Raw genomic sequence first — 16,052 nt, 5'->3', positions numbered from 1 at the left:
AAATCTGTCTGTTCCTATATCCATCTTCTCTAAAATGGAAGAAAAGTCCTCCTGTTATCTTCAAAGCCATCCCCCTATTCGTGCTCTGCATCCTAATCCCTCTCACCCTCCCAAGAACTTCACTCCTTTCCTTATCTTCTCTCTACTCCATCATTCCCAGTAATATCTTTTTTTTTTTAAAGAAAACAAAACACAACAAAATTAACCCACCTAGTCTTGACTCTGCCTTCTTCTCTAGTTACTAGCTCAATTTTTGTTACATTCCCAGCAAAACAACTCTCAAAAGAGCTGGCGATATACAAGTTTCTCCTCCTATCAAATTCATGCTTAATTTTCTTCCTCTACCATTCTCTTCTCAGTTTATTCCAATCTGACTTCCATTTCCACCACTTCACTAAAATGATCAGAATCATCACAGCATTCATTTTGCTAAATTCAGTATTTTTCAGACATCACTGTATTTGACACTTTTCATTTTCAACCCAGCTGGAATGGGCCTCTTCTTCTAGAGACACTACCTCCCCTTTGGCTTCAGGAATACCACAGAATCCTACCTGACTGGCTGCTTTATAGTCTCTTTTGTAGGTTCTTTCTTCCTAATCATAATCCTCCCCTGGACTTCCTTAAGCCTCAGTCTTAGGCTCTTTTTCTTCATTTACACTCTCCCCACGTGGACTCAATCAGTTCTTTAAGTAACATCTTTATGCCATCAATTCAGTTTTCATCTCTAACAGATCTATTCTCTGAGCTCCAGGCTCAATCATACCTACTAACTTCATTTCTGCAGTTGACTGACTTATTAACATCTTAAACTCAATATATTTAAAACAGAACCCTTGATTTTCTCTCAAAGCCATCTTTCCCATCTTGATAAGTGACATCACCATAAATTCAGTTATGAAAGGCAAAAAACTTGAGAGTCCCTTTCCTCACCACTTCCCACTGAAATCCAACACATTAGAAAATCCTGTCTGCTGAACTGCAAAATATATTTCAAATCAATTCATCTCGATACAGCTCCCTTCATTGCATATATCTAGACCAATGGTTTCAACTTTTACTGCACACTGAAATCGCCAATGAAACTTTAAACATCCTTATTCCTGGGGCAAACCCAAGACATTCTGATTTAACTGGGGTGAAGCCTAGACCTCAGGATTTTTAAAAGCTTCCTAAGTTGTTATCTAATGTGCTGCCAAGGTTGAGAATCACTAACCTAGATGAAATTGCCATCATCTCTCCACAGCTGCTCCAAATGCCTCTTCCAGCTTTCATTCTTACCACCTACCCTCCATCAGACCCCAATAATACAATCTCCATGAGGGCGGACACTGTGTCTTTCTTATTTTTCCATGTATTTCTAGTACCCAGCAACTCCTGGTGTTATAATACACACGATACATAATTTCTATTTCTTTCATCTAAACTTGATGAAATCAATTGAAAGACTTTTTATTTTTAAATTAAAAAAAAAAGTTTGGGCAGTGCCGCTTGGCTTACAGGATCTTAGTCTGAGCCCTGGCCCAGGGATTAAACCCCGGCCCCGGCATTGTAAGTGCAGAGTCCTAACCACTGGGACGTCAGGGAATGCCCAAGATATTTTTTATACTTGTTCCTCAGGGGTAAGGGGTGAGTCACATAGCCACTTTATGTGGCTAAAGAAGATGCCACAAAGTAATCATTCTGGTGAATCTCAGAATGATGGACATAACTTAACAGGATGCTGTCAGTACAAGAAGGGAATGTTATATTAGTACTAAAGGGTATAGGGCCAGAGTCATTTCTGTTAGGTAGACCTAACTAGACTGAAAACTCGAAGAATAGGTTTTTGCACTCCCTGCACCCATTACAGTGTTATGTCACAGAGTAGGTACTCAAAACATGTTTACTGTACAAATGAAAATGTTTTGTTTTTTCTTTCCCCTCAGATTAGGCACATATCCACAAGCTTAGTATTGATACATGGCAGAAAATAAAACACTCAGTCCTACTTCACAGGATCAAAATGCAGTAATACAATGGGAAGGTGTTCTGTAAATTATATCTGATATACACACGAGGCACGTTATATTACTGTTAGAAGACACAACCTGAGGAATACTTTATTTTGAAATAAAACACAAACATGCAAAGTAAAAACCAGCATTCCCCCCCCCCCCCCCTTTCTGAACACCGAGTCAACAGGATGTGCGACTGGGTAGAATGGCAGATACAGGCAAAGATCTAGCTTGTCAGAGGCAACCTGAAGAAATAAAGGATGGGTGACACTAATAAAGGATGTCACTTTAGTATGTTTTAAAGTGCCCCCGAGCCCCCTTCTGTTACAAACCCTCAAGAGCCCATCACCACACCTCCTTGCTCCCCTACAACGGTCACTCACGCTCCACGATGTCACTAATGTAATAACTGAAGATGTGGGCCAGTGTGTCCATGTCATGTTCCGACTTGCAGCTCAGGCTGAACCTGTCCATCAATGCTGTAAACCCTGACCAACAAAGCAAAAATTACTATGTTAGCTGCAAATCCTAAACTTTTAGGCTCTATTCCCTCCACACATCAGGCCAGTGGAACGGAAGCGGCTCTTTTCAAGATGAGTAATTTCATTATCCTTTAACATGGTGTTACTTAGCAAGTACTCAGGGCCAGGCCGGCTGCTGCTGCCTCTGGGAGTCCAGAGGGCCACCCTCCCCATGTTTCTAGAAGCTGCAGATGGTGAAGATTCACCCACAAGTGCCCTTTTCATTGGAATCCAGCTACTGCTTTCCCATCATACGCTCTTAAGGCTCCCTGGCCAAGGGAACCTGTAGGATTCCCCTCTCCCCACCCACGTGAGGGATAGAGAAATCACTGACAAGGAGAATGGATGAAAGCTTTATGGAGAACTCATATGGTGAGCTCCTCCGAGGACAGGCACCCGAATCACTCATCTTCATATCCGTGGCACATAAACTCCACAAATACCTGTTAAATGAACGACTCTCATAGTAGCTGCTAGGTCTCAACTCCTAGAACAATGGCGGGCACCTACTTATGGACCCAAAGAAGGAAATAACTGAACAAATAAAATCATTGGATGAAGCAGAATGCTTACTGGAAAATGCTCGGGACTGGGGAAGAACATGGGTCCAAAGCCTGCCATATGGCCCCGAAAAAGTCCTTTCCCCTTTCTGAGTCTCAATTTCATCATCGCTGAAGTGAACTCCAGGGCTACGACAGGTCGTCCGAAAAGGCGTCCTCCTGCTCGGAAAATGACCCTCAGGTTCCGGCGGAGGCGGCGAAAGCGCAATGAAACCGTGCCTTTAGCTCGCCCCGGGGCCAGGCCCGTAACCGCCGCGGCCCCTACCAGCTGTGGCCCAACGGCCGCCCCTCCGGCAGGTCGGGAAAGCGACGCACCTCCCCTCGCCCTCACCCGTCACGTGGACGCCAAGGAGGACGCCCTGGGCCGTGGCAAGCTCGTGCTCCGTTCCCCGGGGCTTCCTGAAGACCAGCAGATCTGGAAGCAGCGCCGCCAACCGGGCCTCTACTGGCCACAGAGGCGGCGTCGCCACCCCCTTGCCCGTCGCCATAGCGGTGGCGGCAGCGGCGAAATTTTTCGCCGAACAACCTGAAACAGCGTTCCTCCACGTAGTAGCCAATCCGCAACGACGGCCCTGACGGGTCCCTCCCGCCAACCAATCAGTGCGGGCTCCCTTGGGGCCCCGCCCACCTGTTTTCAACGCTTTTGCGTTCGCTCAGGATTCCGGGGGTGGAGGGGCGGAAGGAGGGCAGGGCGGAGCGTTCGGAAGAGTAAAGGCGGTTTTAAAATCTCATTTCAAACGTGAAGCTGCCATTACGATAAAACTGATTACCTGGGATAAGTATCAATAGGGTGGTCTTTTCCTCGTATCAGTTTCTAAGGACAAGTTCCACTGGCATCTGACTAAAGCAAACTCAGGATGGTTTTTAAATTTAACAGTTAGACTAAGGCCGTTTGACACAGGAAGTCTTGTTCCTTGTTAGGGAACGTATTCCACTTCTGTTGTCTGCCAGGACAGGTCATTTGGTCTCATGGGAGCACTCCCCCTGAGCCCTTTTTCTCACACTTCCGTGTGGTAATGGCCCATTTGAGGCTGCCGGTCTGTGGCTCAGATTGGTGAACACAAAGCAATAAAAGGACGAGCATGTTGTGGATTTTTAACAGTCAGAAATGCATCTATGTTTTTCTGCATAAATAAATCTAAAAATTACATCTTTACTATCTTTAGTTCTACAGTATATAACAATGCTGTTTTGTTGGTAACGTGGAATTAATTCATCGTGTTTTCATGAACACTTACAGTGGGAAGACCAAATGTATGATCAGTCCACAGGCGACAGAAAATATTTCCTCAGTAGGGTGGGAGGGCCAAAAGGGAAGGAAAAGAGATCAAGGGGAGACACAGCTGAAAGGCTGGACACTCTCAAGTTTGACACACTGTCCACAGAGCTTACATGCGTGTTTACAGAGTTCACAATATCAGCATTATAAACACAACCCAGAACCCAGGGGATGTAGACTCCTCAAAATTCGGGACACTTTTAAAGCATTTTATAAATTTATTTTAAAAAATAACAACTGAAGTGACATCAATGATCAATCACCTGTGCTCCCCCTACAGCTGAGGGAAAAAACCTTCTGTATAGTTGAGTCCCAAAGGAAAATCAAGACATTATTATCAGGCACCCATTAGCCAGAAAAATGCTGTTGGTCCAGTGGTATAGACACTGACATGTTCAATGTACCAGTGCAATTAAAATATATATTTACAATTATCCTGCAAAAAAAAAGCACTCAAGAAGTGAAATAACTATGCATTAAACCAGTTATTCACTCATCCATTCACTCTTTTTGCATCTATGAAGCCATCACTACAGTTACAAGGACAAATGAATAAAAGAACTTCTAGTAACAAAAAAATCCAAACCTCACCCCCACTTTGTGGGTTATTATGTGCTAAAATGACCGCAATAAAAGGGCCATGAGCCACCTGAAATGGCAATGACAAAATGACAACTGAAGCATTTCAAATAAAACCAAACTCAAACTCGTGAAAAAAAAAATCCGCAACAATATGAGGTTGGTATTACTATGTACAAACTTACAACAAACCCAAAATAAATAGCATTTTAGAACTGTTGTTGGCTTAAGTACTAGAAATTAGGTCTGAGGAATTTCTTTCTGAACTCTGCATCTTGAAGGTTCCTAAACAAACCAAAGGATATAAACTCTTCATTGTTTTTAGTAATCTATCATCTGAAGAACTTGGGGCTTACTGAATAAACTTAACATCTGAAACTCACACAAAGAGCCAGAAGTTTCTAGTGAGCCCACAGGTCAACCCCGCCTAACATCTGCAAGCCAGGACAGATGACTAGATTCAAGGGACTAGGGAGATACTTCACTTCCTGCTTTCTTTGCGTAGCTCTGTACCTCTATTTTGTACCATTACAGTGATTTCCCTTTGTGATGTTTTCTTTAGAGGGTTTAATTTCTTTTCCTTCTTAATACAGCTACAGTGAAATCAAATAAAGAGCCAATCTCTACTCTTGGTATTTAAATCAAACCCAAACGTTCTTCAAAAGGATTATGTTTTCTTTCTTTGTTTCCAAGAAAACAGTAACTCTTCTGAAATATCATCTTAGTTCTCCCAGGGTTCCACGTCTAGAAAAGAAACAGATTACTGAGGCACAATCCACTCTGGGAGTTGTGGCCCTGTTCCTGACCCTGCAGGAATCTCTATTTCCAGTCCGCAGTTTATCCCCAGAACACGGACGCAAATGTGAAAACCTTTCCGCACAATGCCTATGGAGAAAAGGGGAAACAAACAGAAACTGGCACCAAAGAATCAGCTGCCATGGGAAGAATGAGAACGTTCGCTCTCCAGGGCCAGCACAAAGCGCAGGAGTGAAGCCAACATACACTTCAAGCTCTAGCAGGCAACCTGGACTATGTCCAGGATAGCTTGATTGAACAGTGCTTTCCAGAAATTGTCAAGGACCAAATCTCAGACTTTTCCCTTTCCGTGCTTGTTAAAAGGTTATAGTATAAATGTAAATTATTCTCTTCATCTTAATGATCCATCCCAGGCATCCACCCACTGGTGGATCGTGCTATGACAACATGAGAGTATATATACTACCCTTTGTCCTTCTAGACTGAAACAAACATGAACCTTTCTATTCCCCAAATGCTGTCACAAAGCCTGTGATTGAAAATCTCTAGTTCTGCTGTTAAGTAATTACTACAAATGTCCTCAGCACTTCAGCACAGAAGTTCTATAATTTTGTTCTCTACTTAGGAAAGGCAGTGTCGAGGTCCAGCACACTCTAAATTGTCTTAAAAGTAACCACAGCAAGAACTACAGTCCATACGACCTGTCGACAGACAAGCAGACCACAACTTGTCAAAGCTAAGAGATTCAGCTATATTTTTAGTGCTTGAGTCTTTTATCAGTCTATCCCCAGAGTTAGCTTCTTCTTGGCTGGAGTCCAAAAATACCAACCTATCATCTGGGTAGAAGAGATTCTTATTATTACCACAGATTAGATGAATGTATCTCAGAGAATTTATTGTTTCCATATCATGAGATGAAGGTTCCTTGCCTGGAAACCATCTCTGAATACAAAGTGTCCATTAGTCAGCCTGAGATCCCCCATCAGAGGGATGGGGTGCTGTTTGGAATCCATGGGAAGGAGTGGGCTGCAGCTTCCCTGACTGCAGTTTAGGTTGAGAAGGTCGTTCTCCTCTGCTGAGATGGCTGGCTGGCATTACCAGTCAACATTAAGTGCTAGGTGTGGTACTGCTGGGCTGGCACGGGTCCCCTGCATCATCCCAATCCATGAAATGTCAATGTCACCAACAGTCTGAAATAAGTCCTGACTGAAAGGGTGAGACAAAGGCTTGCGACTTCAATTTGCCAGACATCCTTGCAATTATAATACTAAGCCACTTATTAAAAACTAAGTGGTTTCTGTCCTGTAGAAAAGGGCAGAAAGTAATCGTCAGTGTCCCATTGGAAGAGCTGATCAGTTTCCTTGGAACAGTGGGAAACAGTGCGAGGAACATGACCTTGATCAGTTCTATCACATGGCCTGGGGTTAGGACACGCGGATGATCTGTGTCATAGCCTCTTCATCTGCTTGATTTGGATCCTACAAAGAAAGCATAACAATTAAAGTCCTTTGCAAAAGAACTGGGAACTCATGGCTCTCACTACTTATCACCAAGGGAAATACACAAACTAAGTAAACCAAAGGCTTGTGATGTATCTAAGTCCGCACACAGGGATTGAAATGCAGCCCCATTAGCTAAGAAGAGACAATACACCTTATTCATAAAAAGATTCCAAGTCTGGCCTGGCATTCCATTAATAAACACCCCCGAGTTGAGAGTATCTCTCTTTTCTAAGCACCTATGCTGTGCTCTATGCTGAAGGATTAAGGGTCCTTAGGCGGCTAAGAAGACCCAGAGAAACCAAGTCATGTTGTATATTTTCTGATCATCATATTTAAATACTGAGCAGCAGGGCTGGAAAGGACGCTGGAATTTATTTACTTTAATGCACTCATTTTGTAGATAAACCTGAAGCCTGGATGGGTGAAGTGATTTGCCTGGACTAGAGTCAAAAAGTTAGTGAGGAGCCCAGCAAGAACTAACTCCCAAACCTCTTGGCTACGACTTAATCTTCTTTCCATTAAACTCTGCCTACTGCCTGCCTTTTACAAAAAAACCTGCAGTGTTAAGACAAGGAACAGTCCTTGGGAGTTCCCTGGTGGTCCAGTGGCTAGGATCTGGCGCTTTCACTGCCATGGCCTGGGTTCAATCCCTGCCCGGTCGGGGAACTAAGATCCTGTAAGCCGTGCAGTGTGGCAAAAAAAGGGGGAGGGGATCAGTCCTCGGAAGCTTTTTGCAACACTCGACAGTAACCACCTTCAGCTCCTCCACACCAACACACACTCTGAAGCCTCAACTGGTGTGATCCAAGAAAAAGCTGAAGGTGGTAGGACCAGAGGCTGGGTCTTGATCGGTGAGCATGAACAATAACCAGCCTCTACTGAGCTCTCACCATGCACTAAGCACTGTGCTAAACAGGTGCCTAAAGTGACTTACTGCATGAAATCCCGACATTCCTATAAAGTATCAATAGCGTCCCACTTTACTGGTGAAGGAAGTGAGGCTAAGTAACTTACAGAAATAGTTTGAGATCTGCTGCAGAAAGCAGTGAGCAACTAGCATGCATCCTTGAGCACGGGACTGACATGATTAAGAAGCACCACCTTACAAAGACAGATTTAACAGCAGTGCCGGTGGGACGCGATGGGTATACAGAACAGAAGCAGTAAATGGGAGGAACACATTAATTCAACAAGCACTTACAGAGTGCTCGTCCTTAAATGCGCATCATGCCAAGTACAACCGAGAACAACAATCCTCGACTTTCTACACAGCTTACGGTCTAGTGAAGGAGACAACTACTGCACGATCACACAAATAAAGCAATATGATTATTATCAATATTGCACTCAGAAGAAAAGGAAGATGTGAGAAAATAATGGGGTAGAAGAGACCTCTGGATATGGCCTCTTAGATTTAAACCAAGACCTACAACAAGGAGATAGCAAAGCAAAAGGATGGCGTGAAAAGCTTTTCAGACCAGCTATTCTGAAGACAAAGGTTCCTGAACACCACAGCGAGAGCATAAAGACCAAGCAGCAGGAGGAAATAAAGCCAGAAGTGGGCAGGAGCTAGATCATGCAGGGCCTTGCTGGCCATGGTAAGAACTCTGTATTTTAGTCTAAGTGCAAATGGAAAAGGGTGGGAGTAGAAGGGATTTAAGCGGGATGGTGATGTGATATGATACACGTTTAGAAAGATCACACTAAGATGTGGAGAGTGAACTAGAGGGGCACAAGAGGGGAAGAAGGGAGACTAGGCAGCTGCTGTAATAACTGAAGCAAAGAAGAGCAGGTTAGACCAGGCTGACAGCAGTTACGAGGGAAAAAAGTAAGGTGATTCAGAGTACATTTTAGAGTTAAAACCAAGAGGACTTCAAGAATTGGACAACTGTAGCTTTAATAACTGGGTGAATGGACATGTCACTTGTTGAGATGAGTGTCTGGTTTAGGCATAAAAAAATAAAATAAAAACCAACCGTTCTACTCTTGCACTGCTGGTGGGAATGTGAATTGGTACAGCCACTATGGAGAACAGTATGGAGGTTCCTTAAAAAACTACAAATAGAACTACCATATGACCCAGCAATCCCACTACTAGGCATATACCCTGAGAAAACCATAATCCAAAAAGAGACATGTACCAAAATGTTCATAGCAGCTCTATTCACAATAGCCTGGAGATGGAAACAATCTAAGTGTCCATCATCAGATGAATGGATAAAGAAGATGTGGCACATATATACAATGGAATATTACTCAGCCACAAAAAGAAACGAAACTGAGCTATTTGTAATGAGGTGGATAGACCTAGAGTCTGTCATACAGAGTGAAGTAAGTCAGAAAGAGAAAGACAAAGATAACACATATATATGGAATGTAAGAAAAAAAAATGTCATGAAGAACCTAGGGGTAAAACAGGAATAAAGACACAGACCTACTTGAGAATGGACTTGAGGATATGGGGAGGGGGAAGGGTAAGCTGTGACAAAGCGAAAGAGAGGCATGGACATATATACACTACCAAACGTAAGGTAGACAGATACTGGGAAGCAGCCGCATAGCACAGGGAGATCGGCTCGGTGCTTTGTGACCGCCTGGAGGGGGTGGGATGGGGAGGGTGGGAGGGAGGGAGACGCAGGAGGGAAGGGATGTGGGAACAGATGTATATGTATGACTGATTCACTTTGTTATAAAGCAGAAACTAATAAAAAAATAAATAAAAAATAAAATAAAAAAACCAACCGTTCTATTTTGGACATACTGACTAGAAATGCCAATAAGATACAATCAGTGAAATTAGATGTAAGAACCAGTATGGTTACAGACTGAGTTCTGGAATTACACTGCCTAGGTATGAATTTCAGTTGCACCATTTTATTAAATATTTTACCTTAGGCAAATGACTTAACCCCTCTAAACCTCAGATTCAAATGTAAAATGGAAACTATAATTCTTACCTCATGGGGCTTGAGCTTGTTGTAAAGATTCAATGAAAAAATGCTTACAAAAGAAAAGTGCTTAACATAATGGCTGGCAGTCAAGTGTTAGCTGCTGCTGCTGCTGCTACTACTAACACTAAGAAACAAACTTGTTCTTTGAAAATCAAGAAAAGTGAGAATTTCAAGAAGGAATTAATAGTAATAACTGGCAAAGACTGGAAGGAAAAAAGGCCACTGATTAAAGACCTTAGCTCTTTTAAGGTGAAAAGGGCTCTAAGACACACAATGTTGCATCTAGTTTAGAGACTGATTAGTCCCTAGTTTGAAAATATCAGGAGGACAATGTGAAGGCTTCCACCCAAGAAAATACAAGGCAGTAAGAGAAGAATAAAAGGTATAAATCTTCTTACCTGCATATGGGGACTATCTTTTTCCTTTGGAGAGAAAAATCGTCCACCTTCACCACGCTTCCGTGCCATGGCATGACGGTGCCGAGACTCATGCAGGTATTTCTAAAATAAGAAAAATAAAACTACTAGCTGAAACTAGCATAGCTGTCTAACGCTCAAACGTTTAGGACAGCTGTGATCAAACCCACCAGGGGCAATTATGACCTTGTATTATGGAGAAATCTTTGGAGAAAACACAAACAGCAGCTAACCATACCTAACTACCGTAAGAATGTAAATGCCAAATGAGTAATAATAAAGATTCCCCAAAGATCTGAGAGATCACTACCTACCTCCCAATATATACCCTCTCCTTCACTTTAATAACAAACCAAATTTTAGTTGGCTGCTCAGTAAAAAGACTGCATTTCCTATACTTATTTGCAGTTAAGTGTGGCCATGTAATTAAACTTTGGCTAATGAGATGTATGGAACTTCTTGAATGTTTCATTGAAAGAATGCCTTTCTTATTCCCTTTGCTCCTAGGCTAAAGCCCAGACAGTCATCTTGGACTACGGACAGCATACTAAGAATATCAGGACAGTAAGAAAGGAGGAGGATGGGTCTTGAGGACTGGAAATGTGCTACCACAGCCCAAGACAATTTATCTCTGGACTTCTTTTACGTAAGATTAAAAAAAAAACACCCTATTTATGTCATAGTTATTTTTTAAATATTGTAGTTGCAGCTCCATATAGCAATAATAAATGCTTTTACAAAAGGTAACAGCTATCTAACTTCAATGTTTGGAAGGTACTCAAGGAAACAAACTACATAAAAGATAATGTCAAAAGTAGAACCCTGCCGTTCTCATCCTGTATCCTTCCCAATGTTATACATACCCTTCTTTCCTTTGGAATTTTCCCTTCTGCCTCTAATTTAGCCCGGGCTTGCCTCCTCTTAAGTATACGGTGGTACTGTTTGGCATTCACATAGAGAGGCTCTTCTTCAAGCATCTCTGCCCCAGGGAGAGGGATTCTCTGGATAGCAGGCACAGAGCCAGCACCAGGTACCATCTGTGTGAAAAGAAAATCAGAGCTTATTAACTAGCAACATGAAGTATGGACATGGGAAACAGTTTATTGGTCCCTGTTAGTTTTCTTCTGAATGCTACAAAAAGCAGCTTTTATAGGACACTTATTTAAATGCAGATTCTTGGAGAACATTTACACCAAAGGCCTGCATTTTATTTTATTTTTTTTAACATCTTTATTGGACTATAATTGTTTTACAATGGTGTGTTAGTTTCTGCTTTATAACAAAGCGAATCAGTTATACATATACATATATCCCCACATCTCTTCCCTCTTGCGTCTCCCTCCCTCCCACCCTCCCTATCCCACCCCTCCAGGCGGTCACAAAGCACCGAGCTGATCTCCCTGTGCTATGCGGCTGCTTCCCACTAGCTATCTATTTTATGTTTGGTAGTGTATATATGTCCATGCCACTCTCTCACTTTGTCACAGCTTACCCTTCCCCCTCCCCACATCCTCAAGTCCATGCTCTAGTAGGTCTGTGTCTTTATTCCCGTCTTACCCCTAGGTTCTTCATGACCTGTTGTTTTTTTCTCTTAGATTCCATACATATGTGTTAGCATACGGTATTTGTTTTTCTCTTTCTGACTTACTTCACTCTGTATGACAGACTCTAGGTCCATCCACCTCACTACAAATAACTCAATTTCGTTCCCTTTTATGGCTGAGTAATATTCCATTGTGTATATGTGCCACATCTTCTTTATCCATTCATCTGTTGATGGACACTTAGGTTGCTTCCATGTCCTGGCTATTATAAATAGAGTTGCAATCAACATTGTGGTACATGACTTTTTTTTGAGTTATGGTTTTCTCAGGGTATATGTCCAGTAGTAGGATTGCTGGGTCATATGGTAGTTCTATTTTTAGTTTTTTAAGGAACCTCCATACTGTTCTCCATAGTGGCTGTATCCATTTACATTCCCACCAACAGTGCAAGAGGGTTCCCTTTTCTCCACACCCCGTCCAGCATTTATTGTTTGTAGATTTTTTGAGATGAAGGCCTGCATTTTCAACAAACATTCCAGATGATTCTGTAATAGGGACCAAGGAGCCATACTGAGAAATGACACAACCATGTCCAAATTTTTGTCCATACAACTGCTCCATTTTCTAGGAATGTCTGCTGCCATCTAATGGTCATGAACGGTAATCGTAAGGCAATGAAAGAGCACAAGGAAAACACAAAGGAACATAGGGTTCAGATTGACCAAGTGCTACTAAACGCTTTTAGTTATATAAATAATTCAATTAAATTGTTAACTTACTATATAATTCAACCCATATTTTCCTAAACAAACAAAAACAAAACACTGTACTAAATGTATGACGAAACAAGTAACGGGCTCCCGTGCCCCACTACCTTCCCAACTATAACAACTTTGAATGGTTGTATTGTTTTTTCTGGTAGCTCCTCTACTTCTGTGCAGGTCTGTACTACTCATTCTTAATTTATCCATTTTAGGTACTGTACAATGACACCCTACTTTGACATATATGAGGATTTAGCTTTCACTCACACCACCCAACTCCCCTTCCCTATCTTCCCAATATATTTACATCACAGTTTTTGGTTTCTCTATTGATTACAATCTTTCTAATTTTGAACTTACTTCTTGTTTTACCCACTCTGGGCAATATGCTTTCCAGTTCCCAAAGATCAGTAGCTAGTATCTCCCTTCATTATTTGAATTAGGAATAAGATTACAGAAAAGCAAATACATCTGTTTATCTTCTGCTCTATCTCTAGCACCTAGAATAGTCTCTGGCACATAGTAGGTGCTCAGAATGAATTATGGTTTGTTGTAATGTTTATTGTAAAAGTAGATCTCTGTAAGTGTCTTAAGGGATTAATCACAATCCCAAGAGGTCAGCATTATAAACAAGCTTTATGAGAGATATCAAATTGCAAGTTGAAGAAATTTTCAAAGACAAAGATACATGGAAAAACAAATTACAGATGAGAACAGTGAAATGAAAAATCAATTTTCTTACCATGACCATCCCTCCTGAATTGACCACATTGCCTGCCACTGGTAGTGTCACAGTGACAGTCCCTTGCCCACTGCTGGTTGTGTTGGTATTGGCTCCGGTCTGAACAATCTGTGCTCCTGCCAAACTGGCTGCAGGGATGGTGATCATGCCTGAAACAGGGACTGTAACTTTAAGAAAATAAAACATAAAACAAACAAAAAACAGGTACACAGAAAGGAGGGAACACAGTTAGTCCCTCTTCTATGTGGCACACACGTATTCACCCTGGAAAAATATACTCAATAGCACAAGGAGAAAAAAAGCACTCCTCCATTCTCTCCCTGGTTTGCTGTATATAATCCAAGTAATCACAATCTTAGAAATTCTATTAACTATCTGGGTTCCAGTTCTGAATAAAACTACCCTTGAAATGGATAATTCCCTGGGTATTCTAATAATAGTTTTCAATGGGTGACCAAAAAGTTTAGAGGCTTCCCTTTCTATGGGTCAGTATGACTCCAGCTGTATCAACTGTTCTTATATATATGAATAACCTGCTTCAGGATGAAGATTTTTATAAACTTTTAATTTGTTTACCCTAAATTTGACAATGAGTCAAACAGCTGCAGGACTAAAACTTCCAATTAAACCAGGTACTCCAAGCCCCCAAGCTATCAACAGCAGCACTTGAGGATTTGTTCATCATTCTCTGAGCTCCTGCCAGTTCAGGCCCGAGTCATGGGAGAGCACACTTACTGCACTCACTGGATCTTGTATGCTACTGAATTTAATCACATGTCAAACCTTTAGTCATAGAATACATACCTCTAATAAGGGCTATGCACTGTGTTTATTTGGTCACATGCATGTCTCACTAGATTAGAGGGTCTTTGAGAAGAAAACTACTTTAGTAATGTGCTACATATACACAGTGGGCATATAAGTCTTTTTGGAATAAATTAATAATGAAGTGGCCCAGAAAAAAAAAAAAAGCAGCAATAGCAATAAATGCCAACTTGACTTACGATGTATGTCTCTACCACTAAAGAAACTCCATATTTCTAATCTTCTATTTAGAAAACATTTCTTCCCAGAAAGAATAAAAAGCTTATATAATCCTTAGGGTCCTAGTGGTTGTCTTTAACAACCACTGTAGTTCTACAAATGGAATCAACGTTGGTCGCATATTGGTGACAAGGAACTAAACAATCAACGGAGACTTAGAGGAAATTCTGTTGTTTTTCAAAAATATGTCGTATAGAGGTCACCACAAAATTTCTAAAGCAGTCATTTGCTCAAGATAAAAAGGATGCCCCCCAAAATGCCACAGAAATGATGGGCACACGTACCTTGCTGGAGAATGGTGCCATCTGCGTTAACTGGCTGATAGACGATGGTCTGCCCTTCGGCAGTCTGTGCCACTTGCTGCCCCTGGACAGCAATCTGCTGTTGCGTCTGCAGGAAATAAATAATGCCACAATTTAACGGATTCCAAAGACACCACAAAGAAAAGGACTATGTAGTCCTTTTTAAGAAAAAGAAATTTTTTGGATGGTTTTCTTCCCCATTTCTACTACATGTGAAATATTTGACTCAGTTGTCTAACCCTCCCAAAGCAGCTGTGCTCCTGTGGTGACACAGTGGACAGTGGAATTACCTGCGTCTGGCCAGCAGTGACGGCTGTCTGGGGCTGCTGGATGATGATCTGCTGGGTCTGGCCCTGCTGGCCCTGTACCTGCACAGCCTGCCCACCCTGGATCTGGATCTGTCCAGGTGGGACCAACTGTATCTGCGGAACAGAACATAAAAGATTAGTATCCTGCTGACACTGGCCTCCTATGGTTCTGGAGTATTAGTTACCCAAATTCCTCTAGAAGGCAGGAAATGCCCTAAAGAGGAAAAAAAGAAGTCCTGTTTTGCTCTATTATGAATTAGAGATAACTTGTTTTCCATTTGTGAAACAACGGGGGAATTCTGACCACTGTCTAGATACTGGATGATATTAAGGAATCAATGTCAGTTTTAAAAACGATGATAGGCTGGCATGGGTATATATTTTTAAAAGCATGTTCATTTAAAAATATACCCTAAATATACCTAATATACCCTATTTTTAATAGATGAAATGGTACTACATATATTCAAAATAGCCCTGGAGTAGGGGACTACAGATGAAAATGGATTTACTTAAACATAATACTAGTTTGTGTGTTAAAATGGGTGATGAGGATTCACCATACCATTCTCTTTGTTTTTGTCTGTTTGAAGTTTTTTATAATATTGAAAAAAAATTAAGTAATTCCTAATTTTTCCAACTGGGATTCTATAAATATGCATATACAAAATCCTTAAAAGATTTTGTACAGAAAGGTTGAGACTATCATATTAGACACCCCTGCAGTCAACACTGAGATTTAACAAATTAAATTAGAAAGTGTTGGTAAATGAACAAGTAAAGAAAT

General features: G+C 41.5%; 2 protein-coding genes across 16 annotated transcripts in view; both read right to left on the bottom strand.

Annotated features, from left to right (window-relative positions):
• The window catches only part of LOC308623381 (adenylate cyclase type 10-like), a 43,109-nt gene extending 39,539 nt beyond the window's left edge, over window positions 1–3,570 (bottom strand). The window contains 2 exon segments of the mRNA XM_081245673.1: window positions 2,381–2,485; window positions 3,410–3,570. Of these exon segments, the coding sequence (XP_081101799.1) occupies window positions 2,381–2,485; window positions 3,410–3,566 (262 nt within the window). The 5' untranslated portion in view covers window positions 3,567–3,570.
• Window positions 3,571–4,555: 985 nt separating this feature from the next.
• NFYA (nuclear transcription factor Y subunit alpha) overlaps window positions 4,556–16,052 on the bottom strand; it is a gene marked incomplete at its 3' end in the record, with an annotated part of 26,993 nt that continues 15,496 nt past the window's right edge. For 7 of the 15 annotated variants that reach the window (XM_081246115.1, XM_081246126.1, XM_081246125.1 and 4 more), the window contains 5 exons: window positions 15,248–15,379; window positions 14,940–15,045; window positions 13,612–13,778; window positions 11,425–11,598; window positions 10,451–10,645 (listed from right to left, as the gene is read on the bottom strand). In XM_081246115.1, the coding sequence (XP_081102241.1) occupies window positions 10,451–10,645; window positions 11,425–11,598; window positions 13,612–13,778; window positions 14,940–15,045; window positions 15,248–15,379 (774 nt within the window). Of the gene's footprint in view, window positions 7,171–10,450; window positions 10,646–11,424; window positions 11,599–13,611; window positions 13,779–14,939; window positions 15,046–15,247; window positions 15,380–16,052 lie in introns of those variants that run through there. The other 8 variants (XM_081246118.1, XM_081246119.1, XM_081246117.1 and 5 more) reach the window with 3 other exon arrangements.

This window comes from Mesoplodon bidens (assembly GCF_964165515.1).
Source record: "Mesoplodon bidens genome assembly, chromosome: 10".
NCBI classification, from domain to species: domain Eukaryota; kingdom Metazoa; phylum Chordata; class Mammalia; order Artiodactyla; family Ziphiidae; genus Mesoplodon; species Mesoplodon bidens.
The sequence above is the reverse complement of the archived record's forward strand: the minus strand, read 5'-3'. Positions and strand labels throughout refer to the sequence as shown.